We start from the raw sequence: 10,339 nt of genomic DNA, 5'->3' as shown, positions 1-10,339 counted from the left end.
CCTCTTCTCTCACCCCACCCCACCCCAGTATCCAACCATCCTATCATTCTACTCCTACACAGCTCTCAACTCTACCCTTTTTTTTTTAAAGATTTTATTTATTTATTTGAGAGAGAATGAAATAGAGAGAGAGCATGAGAGGGGGGAGGGTCAGAGGGAGAAGCAGACTCCCTGCTCAGCAGGGAGCCCGATGTGGGACTTGATCCCGGGACTCCAGGATCATGACCTGAGCCAAAGGCAGTCGCTTAACCAACTGAGCCACCCAGGTGCCCCTCTACTCTTTCTTCTCCATCCTCACTGCCACAACTTTGATTCAGGCCATCGTTACCTCTTGCCCAAATAGTGCAGTAACATTCTAAATTTTAGCTGCCATTTTGTTTCTAAAATACAAATATCATCATGTCACTTACTTGCTAAAATCCTTTACAGACTTCACCCTCAAAACTGGACAGACCAGAGTCAGGCTGCTAGACAAAAACAATAAGAGTAATTTTCTTTTTCAAAATGAGAGCAGATTCAAGGTCATCTCTATGGCAACCTTGTACTCACTTGTATTCTAATAGGCTTTCTTAAGTAGAAAAGAAAGAAATGGAGCTAGAACCAGCACCTTGGAATTCATGTCAGCCTGGGACTGCCCACGGGAACTGTTCACGTGAACAACATTCACCACGTGTGTTGGGGAATAAAGGTTGAGAACTGCTGGCCTGTGTTCCAATGATCACCAATTTCCAAGATTTCTTCCTCTGCTTTGCTAGTTCATATGCTTGCTGAGTTCAGTGCTCAGGGATGACAGGGGCCTGCTGGTGACTCATGATAAATAAATAGCACACGAGACTAAAAACAGACACCAGAATGATAATTTAATAATCTTCAATGAGCAACGAAACTGTCAAATAGATTAAAATATCAGTGTTATATTGAGGGATGCTTTTGCTCCTTGTTATTAAGCTGCACAGCAAGCCTAATTATAATCATAATGATTGCTTTGTGAGCCTAAGAAATTCTGTTACATATTTCTCACGGTAAGAATGAGGCTGCTGGTGGAACTGGAAATTAGGAATCTCCTGTATCTATTGCCACTGTAGGAAGAGCCTTGACATTAGACCTGGAAATAATTCAAAGTTTATCTCCAGCAAGGGCATTTCACCCCCTGGGGCAATATTGAGATGGGAAACAATCACCTTTGGTGCTTAGACTCTTGCTCTGTGGTTTGCAACTGAACGATCTCTCTCAGAGTTGTAACTTTTTTCTGTCAATCAAGTTACAGTCCAATTTGGGAACTTTCCTATCTCTAGGTGATTCTTCATTTCTGCTCTTATTTATTGACGTTAGGGTTTCAGTATCACGTGGGTGGTTTATTTTACAGGTTTCCAATTTCTTGGACTTACTATAGACCTTAAGTTCCAACAACAACCAGTACTGACGACCAGAATGGAGAAGTTGATCCTTCACGGAGGTGACCGAAGGTGTCACAGAAGTGACAAATGAGTTGATTCATAAAGGATGGGTAGGGGTTTTCCAAGTGAAGTGACCCACATTTACAAAAAGACAGAGGCTTACAAAAGCATGATATGTTCTGGGAATGCTCAGAAATTTGGAATGGTTGTTTTGATAGAGTAGGAAGTGATAAGAGAGGAAATAGGTCACAGGGTCAGGATCAGATTGGAGAGCCTCGTGTACCATGATAAGTCATGGGTATTCAACACGGCCATTATGGACCCCAATGAAAAGTCTAATGCCCATCCAACCCCAATATAAGAAAAAGCATTCCTTTCTGTTCTCTTTTACATAGTGAGCAGGGTAAGTGAGCGTGTTCATGCTTAGATAAGGTTTTTGTGAGGAAGGTTTTTGATCTTTTACAGCAGAAGCAAGCTTACCACAGAACGAGCACTGGGCATATGGCCTGGCAATAGGAGGAACTCAACAAATCCTAGTTGAATGAACCATTGGATAAATGGATGGACAGATGAATGAATGGGTGGAGAGATGGCAGATGCCTTTTTAATGGAGATAAGTAGTTTCCAAAGCTGTAGAGTTGCTAGTGGGTACTTCAATAAATATATACATCAAAGGCAGCTGTGATTTGAGGCCAAACAAGTCACAATCAGGAATGGGGATGGAGGTGGCAGCAGCCTCCAGTCCCTTGTTACCTCAGTGCTGCCTTGACTGTTTCCTCTTGGGCTCCTGGCCCATGATGCTCGGCAGTGCCCCCCCTCCACCACGCCTCAGAGAACCCACATTCACATTGCCCTGAATTGACCACACTACCTAATTTCATCTCATTTTGACCTCTGATTTCCAGACTTGCTCCTTTCTTAAAAAAGGCTTCTATCCTTTCTCTCTTGGCCAGGAATGGTCCTTTATTACAAAAATCTATATTACGAATCCTAAACTGTGTATAACTGCAAAGGTCATGGCCATTTTGGTAGAGAATTGCTGCAAAACGTTCACAATAATAAACATAAAGTGTCCTACTTCTCTAGCCCTTTTTTATTTGAGAGGATGTCAGTCTCTTTGTGTGAAAGGAATCAAGCCCCAGAGAAAAACCAGTTATTATTATTTTTTTTTTTACAAAGGACAGAAAGTAAACAAATCGTTTTATTAAGCCACCGATAGAGCAATGCACTCTTCGTCTTCCAAGCTATTTTGCTGGAGTGTGTAGTGAGCATTCCAGGTATATGTTTACACTAAATTCCAGTTCAACATGAATTCAAACAAAAAGAAAGATCAAATATTTGGAATGTCTTCTGCAGATTACTTTTGTGGTTAGTAGACAAAGGTGACCATCAGCAAGCTTAATAGAAAGGAAGTCTTTCTGAAGCAACTTTGGGGAATGTTGCAGAATCAGTCCACACTCAATTCTACTAAACCCCTCAGGCATTTACTGAATACCTGCTGCATACAAGATGTCATCCTAGGCATTGGTGGGGTGGAGTACAAAGAGAAATACGGGCAGGATTAAAGCACTCTATGGCTAACATTCTATTGGAGGAGAAACTACAAGGCAGGCAGTGATAAGTTATGCGTTAGCTCTTTCTTAGCATCAAGTGAGAGAAAAATCCCATTCAAATGGACTTAAACAAACAAACAAAAATAATTAGTTCATGTAATGAAAAGGCAAGAAGTGTTGGGCTTAAATAAGGCTTGACCTAAGTACTCATTGGGACCCCAACTCTCTCCACCTTTTGGATCTGTTCTCCCAAGTGTATGCTTCACTTGCAGAGTTTATGTGAAGGAAAGATGGCTTCCCACAGCTCCAGGTCTGTCTTCACCCAGATAGAAGTCTAACAGAAAATAGGACTTCTCTTCCAAAACAGGGTGATGTAAGTTTCAGATGTGAATTGCAGTGGCTTGGATTTGTTTGCAAGCTTCTCCCTAAACTTTTCACAGTGGCCACAGGGATGCCATGTTCTAATTGTTGAAGACTGTGTGAATTGCCCAGCCCTGGGGACAAGGCTGGAGTCAGCACCTGCCAAAGCAAGTGGACCAAGGTTGAGAGAATGGATGAATCCTCAAAGGAAAAAAATCAGAGTTCTATTAGCAGAAAAAGGAGAAATTATTAAAAAAAAATACAACAGAGGAATAAACATTGTATGATGGGAGGATGGGGTACAGATATATTCTGACTTTAAGGGTCTACGAAGTAGGACCAAGAAGAGAAAGAGAGTTCACATCTCTTCCTATTCTGAGAATCTGTGATTATGGGGATTGCCCTAAAACACACAGCTATTATAAATGTTGGCAGTGTGAGCGAGTGCCTGAGTTCTTTCTGACTCTGATGTCAAACAGGTTGGGGTGTGAGACCCAGATCTGCCTCTCACATGACGTTGGGTTTTAAAGCCTGTTTACATGTATAATATAGGGTAATAACAGTCCTTACCTCATAAGACTTTACAAGGATTAAATGTGATGTTTATTACAACATGCACATGTTGAGACGAGATCCCCAAATCTTGAGAGAGTATATATCTTTACCACATCATCTTCCACTTCCTTTTCAGCCCACTGATGTTAGGGTTCCTCCTCACCATACCAATTAAACTTCTCTTACCAAGGCTATGAATGACCTCTTAATGGCTAAAGCCAGTGGATAATTCTCAGCCTTTATTTGATTTGCCTTCTGTATAATACTAATCCTCTTGATCACTGCTCTCTCCTTCTTGAAAATCTTTGATCAATTTTCTTCCATTACTTTTCTGTCTTTTTTTCAATAAAAATTTTAATTATTTTTTTGAGAGAGAGAGAGTACCACTGGGAGAAGAGGCAGAGGGAGAGGAAGAAGCAGACTTCCCACTGACCAGGTAGCCCGATGAGGAACTCGATCCCAGGACCCTGGGATCATGACCTGAGCTGAAGGCAGACACTTAACTGACTGAGCCACCCAGGCGCCCTCCTTATTTTTCTTTTTAAATTTTCTTCCCATCTCTATCATCTTTCCTCCTTGGTATTCTTCTTTGGATCCTCTTCCTCTGCCCACACCTTAGATTCTGGGTTTTCTGGGGGTTTCTTTGTTCTTACAGTAGGTAGAGATTATGATCATGATTGACCAGTGTCTTCTGCATAGCCTTTCTATGTTAGGGGAAATTCCCATATTTCAGTTGCAAATTTTCCAATGTAGTAGTCTGTCTCCTTTGCAATAAGGCTGCAGACACACAATCTTCCTACATCAATCAGTTCAAACTATTTGAGACTTCACGAGGCTCCTTCATTATTACTTTCCAGTTTCCCCATCTACTCAAGCTCTAAGCAACTATGAATCTACCTTCTATCTCTACAGATGTGCCTATTTCGTATGTTTCATATAAATGGAATCACACAATATGTGAACTTATTTCACTGAGCATGTTTTCAAGGTTCACCTGTGTCGTAGCCTATATCATACTTGATTCCTTTGTATAACCAAGGAATATTCCATTGTATAGATGTATCATATTTTGTTTATCCATATATCAGTAGGCGGACATTTGGGTTATGGCAATTTCTATTATTACTACTTCTGTTTTGTTTTAGAGATAAGGAAACTAAATCTCAGGGAAGTAACCTGTCTGCTAGAAAGGGACAGAACTGAGATGCACACAAACCCAGGTGTATCTGATGCTTTAATTCCTACTCTAAACCACAACACCCCTGCCTCTGACCATGCTATACAGATTTGTAGAGGCCACATAAAAGTAGATGAAGCAGGCCCCTACAATTCTCATTGGAAATCTTCTTCAGAACATGACTGAAATTTCATCCTGAAAAGCAAGTAGGTACAACTATCCAAGAAACTTCTGAAAAAGAAGTGATTTTTTAAAACAGGAAAAGAGACTGTAGCTCTAACAGATTCTAAAACAATATAAATCTACAATAATTAAATATTAATAGACAGCACTTCCATAGCACTTACTATAAGCCTCTAAGAACAGTTCTAAGTGCTTTACATATATTACCTAATTTTTAATTTTATTTTGTTTTTGCTAAGTAGGTTTCCATGCCCAGCGTGGAGCCCAACATGGAGCTTGAACTCACGACCCCGAGATCAAGACCTGAGCTGAAATCAGGAGTCAGACGCTTAACTGACTGAGCCACCCAGGCGCCCCAGTATATTACCAAATTTAATCATCATAGCAACTGTGTGAGTTGCATGTACATTAGTGTCCCCATTTTGCACATGAGAAAATTGAGGTGCTGTGAGTTTAAGTAACTTGACCCACATTGTAGAGCTGGTGGGTGGTAGAGCTGGTATTTGAGTTCAGGAAGTCTCACTCTAGATTTTTCGGTCTTAATCACTACCCTCCTGAGCCAAACAAACAAACATAATCAAAGCAAACAAAGAAAAGAATGGTTATCCAATATCTGGGAGGAAGGCTATTTAAGTGTCAAAGTCACAAAAGATAACGTGAAGTTAAAAAGGAATACATTGAAGTACAAGAAATGTTATTCTGAATCCTAAACAAACCAAAATGAAATGGAAAACAACAAATGAAAAGATGGTATTTATAGTATATATGTAAGATAAGAGTTAATGCACATGAAAATTAACAAGAAAACTATTCAAGGACCAAATGAAGATGGGGGAAAAGGATATAAATAGATGATGATGTCCAAGAAGAAACACTTACTTGAGAAAAAATACTTAACCTCATAAATAATGGAAGAAATGCAAGTTACACCTCCGATGATTTTTTTTTTCCTATCAAGTAAGAAAACTATACAATATCAAAGGAGACTATCTAGTTTTGGTTAGGGTGAAATATACTGGCGTTCTCTAACATGCTGACACAAGCATAAGCTGGTAGAAACTTTCTATCAAATCGTCCTGTGATATAAGCCAAGAACTTAAATATTCCTATCATTTGATCTCTCCTGGGAATCCAGCTTAAGGAAAGAATTAAACATATAGAAAAGACCTTATGCTCAATGGCATTCATGACAATTCAGATGAAAAGTACTGGAACCCATGTAAATACCTAACAATGAGGAAACAGTGAAACAAATTAATCAATGATACATATTATGCTACCATGGAAATTTTATTTATCCAAGAATGTAAAAAATCAGGGAAATATTCCTATTCTATTTTTAAATTAAAAAAAGCCAGAATACAAATTTATACTTATTGCAAAACGTATATAATCACAACTATTGAAGAAGTAACCTAGTAAAAGACTTAAAGCAAGACCTATCAAATATGCTAAATCGTTAAGGAATTTTTTTCTTTCCATTTTTTGTTTTTTTGCCAGATTTTCTAATAATGAGCACTGATTCACTTTATAATGGGAAGAAATAAAAAGAAACCTTGCTTTTAAAAAACAGCTAATGGGTTGTGTTATGTGTGGAGCTGAGTGCTCCCAATTACGCGGGGCCTCTCGCCTCTTGCCGACACAGCTATCTGACCCAGGGGAATGGTGTGCACCGATCTCTTTGAAGCACCAGCTCTGGAGATAATCCCGCATTGACCTGCAGGCTTGCTGATTTGCTAGCAAGGCCAGATAAGGAATTTTAAACACAGAAGGAAACTACAGAGCCACTGGCTGGTCTGCATCAGGAGAGCCCAATCAGTGCTTTTTTGTTGTTGTTGTTCCCTCTGGTCAGCGGCCCTGAAAGAAGGCGAGATTACATTGGAGCTTTTGCTCTCTGTCCAGGACGCCAGGCTCCACCACTTCAAGAGCTGAGGTGCGCAGCTCTGGCAGTTGAGGAATGCCTGGCTGGAGAGATGGAGGAAAATGACACCCTGTGGTGAAGGACGCAGATACAATCTCCAAACAAAGATACTTGTTCAGCTTAACAGTTTCCTCAGTCTGAGGAGCAAATAGAAACCTCCAGGAAGAGGGAATCACAGGTGGGTAGGAGTCCAGGGGAAGGCCGAGGAGCTCGATGAATTCTTCGTCCTGTTCTTCATTCTTTGCTTTGCTGGTTATTAACTGAGCGTGGAGGATAAGCCGGATGTGGCCCCTCATCGGTTTTGCTTCTAGACTCATACGAGAGACAAAGAGGCAGACAATTAGGTCCAGCGCACAGAAGGCTATGGCTGTGATATCAGGGGGCATTGTCAACTAATGGAGGAAGGCTTTCTGGAGAAAGGCGACTCCAAAGTCAGTCCTCAGAAGTGGAGTTAGCTTGATGAGGGTGAAGGGGGTGGGGGAGAAGAAGGGTCTTCCAGGCTAAAGAAATGGCTAATTCCTGCAAGCAAGAGAGGTGGAGAGCATTTGAGGAAGCCTAAGATTTCTGGAATGGAAGATGGGAAGAAGGGACGTGGTGTCTCCCGGTTCCCCTTAGATTGAGTTGTGGAGAAAAGGAGAGGAAAAAAGAAGAAACATGGATTTGTGAAAGCCCTCCTTTTCGTCATCTCAAAGCTTTGCCCTTTTCCTTTGTCCCAGAGTGTGCTGTTCTTGGCTCTTGTACTCCTCATGCTCTTGTTTCCAGGCAGAGGAAATGAAGGGACAGAGGCAGCCCAAGTTTGAAGCCCGAGCTTGACATGGATGCTGTGGCCACAAACAGATGACATTGGCCGGCCAGGCCAAAGGTGACTCCTGCTGCCCTTAAATATGACAACTGCAATCACTTTCAGTTCCAAGGGGCCAAGGGTGAGGGCAGGGATGTCATTCTGTCATTCTGTCTACGTTGACTGCACAGTGGGTATCCACTGATGTAATTAACAGCCTCACCGGGGACATAATATATGCAACCATGAATAGCATATATTTACTTGGTGTGAGACATTATGGAGTAGGGGGTACGACAAACAAATGTATTGAGCCCTCATTACATGATAGGCACTATGTCAAGTGCTGGGGAGAAAAGATGAGAAAAACCTATCTAAAGTAGATCAGGGTCTATCAGCTTGTGTATACGCATAGTTGAAAGAGAATCAGATGGGAAATGAGTATTAAAATACAATTTAAGGGGCGCCTGGGTGGCTCGGTCGGTTAAGCATCTGCCTTCGGCTCAGGTCATGATCCCAGGGTCCTGGGATCGAGTCCCGCATCAGGCTCCTGGCTCAGTGGAGGGAGGGTGGGCGGCTGCTTCTCCCTCTCCTCTGCCTGCCACTCCCCCTGCTTGTGATTGCTCTCTGTCAAATAAATAAAATCTTTGAAAAAAATACAATTTAAAAATAAATGCGTAATTATCTTGCGAACCTATTAAGATAGATCCATTGGCCCTCTGCCCTTTTGTACAACTCATTTAAGAACTGAATTGAATAACAGGTGAGTATCTCACAGCTCCTTCACAGATGGGAAAACTCACAAAAATAGGATATGATCAGAAAACCATGAATTCAGAGAGCCCTTAGTTGAACTTGGACCGTGCTCATTCAACTTGAGCCCTTGGGCAGTTTACTTCCCTTTCTGGTCTTCAATCTCCTCATCTAAAACAAGTAACAGTGGCTGTGTCTGGAAGATAATGTTAGTGGCCTACCCAATGACAGTGTCCTCTTCTTGTTGTTCTTGAGGCTCCCCCAGTTTTGTTTTCAGAAGAGAAGTGCCTAACCTAGGTGATGGCTCATGAGTGGCTTATGGCAGAAATTGGTAAACGTTTCTGCAGAAGGGCAGATAGTAAATAATTAGACTTGGCAGACCCTTGACTCTGCCACAACTCTGCCGCTGTTGCATGAAAACAGCCAGAGACGGTACATAAATGAATGCGTGTGGCTGTGTTGAGACCACACTTTATTTACAAAAACAGGCCGTGGTCCAGATTTGGTTGTTGTTTGCCCATCTGTAGTCTAAGGGCACCTGACAGTTCTATTCTGATTTTCTCCAGCTCCTCTGCAACTAAAGGTATCCATGCGATCCAGTTTTGGCCAATGATACCTATGTAGAAGTCTCATGAGCAGGTTTCTAGGAAAGTTTCTGCTTTCCTGATAAAATGGAGACTAATGTGGCCGGCCCTGTACTTCCCTCTTAATTCTACCTTGAATGTGGAAGTGATATCTGGAGCTGAGGCAGCCATCTTGCAATTAAGAGACGACAAGCATAAGACTGAATGTCAACTTGCTAAGGTTAATGATGCAGAAAAAGGAACTAGTTGTCATCACTAGATGTCATCACTGAGAAGCTGAATCGATGCCAGCATCACCTACTGCACTACTTAATTTTTTAAGTCACTGTAGTTAGCTTTTCTGCATTTTGCAGTGAATACTATTTTTAAGTAATTTCAATGTATCACAGGCTTACTGTGAATATGAGATGGGATTAATATACAAATCACATAGTAGATGCTCAAAAAAAATGATGGTTCTCTTCACAGTTCATTTCCCAGAGAATTGATATCATTCCGTCTGGGTTCAGTATTGTTAACAGTTTGCACAAGGCCCTTTTAAGAATAAGTCACCTAGGATGGAATATTTTTTCAGAGCCATCTCTGGTTTCACTCCAATTTTAATTTTCGAGGCCTCAGAGAGACTAGGAAAGGGAAGGACTAGAAAGAATATCTAGTTTAGCAGGAGCCTGACATGAGAAGATCCCAGTTAATTGTTAAACAAATTGGAGAAACAATCTTTCCCTAGGAACTCTTAATGAAAGGGTCCTTCCACATACCCGTCCCCAGCTGCACACCTGCCTGCCTGCCTGCCCCTGACTTCAGATGTGAAGCTGGGAAGCGTGTAGTGTGCCTGGAGTCATGCGTGGCTCACAGGAGACCCTCCATGATGCTATTCGAAGTTCCCTTCCTCTCTTTGCCAGGCCTGGCACCCTCGCAGTCTTAGTTTATTAAAGTATCAGGCTCAGTATGTAAGGGAGCCCCATGAAGAAGATACCTGAGCCTGAAGGAGGAGGACAGGTTAGAGAATGATTAGTCCAAGGACTGGGAGCAAGAAGAAACAGGGGTTTAGGGGCGCCTGGGTGGCTCAGTCATC

General features: G+C 41.6%; 1 protein-coding gene across 1 annotated transcript in view; it reads right to left on the bottom strand.

Annotated features, from left to right (window-relative positions):
- Window positions 1–509: 509 nt before the first annotated feature.
- The window catches only part of LOC115936867 (uncharacterized), a 39,081-nt gene continuing 29,251 nt past the window's right edge, over window positions 510–10,339 (bottom strand). Inside the window, exon 3 of the mRNA XM_031017778.2 lies at window positions 510–7,453. Coding sequence (XP_030873638.1) covers window positions 7,074–7,453 — 380 coding nt within the window. The 3' untranslated portion in view covers window positions 510–7,073. The remainder of the gene's footprint in view (window positions 7,454–10,339) is intronic.

The sequence above is a fragment of the Leptonychotes weddellii genome, chromosome 11 (assembly GCF_054177405.1).
Source record: "Leptonychotes weddellii isolate Sample4059 chromosome 11, ASM5417740v2, whole genome shotgun sequence".
Lineage (NCBI taxonomy): Eukaryota > Metazoa > Chordata > Mammalia > Carnivora > Phocidae > Leptonychotes > Leptonychotes weddellii.
The sequence above is the reverse complement of the archived record's forward strand: the minus strand, read 5'-3'. Positions and strand labels throughout refer to the sequence as shown.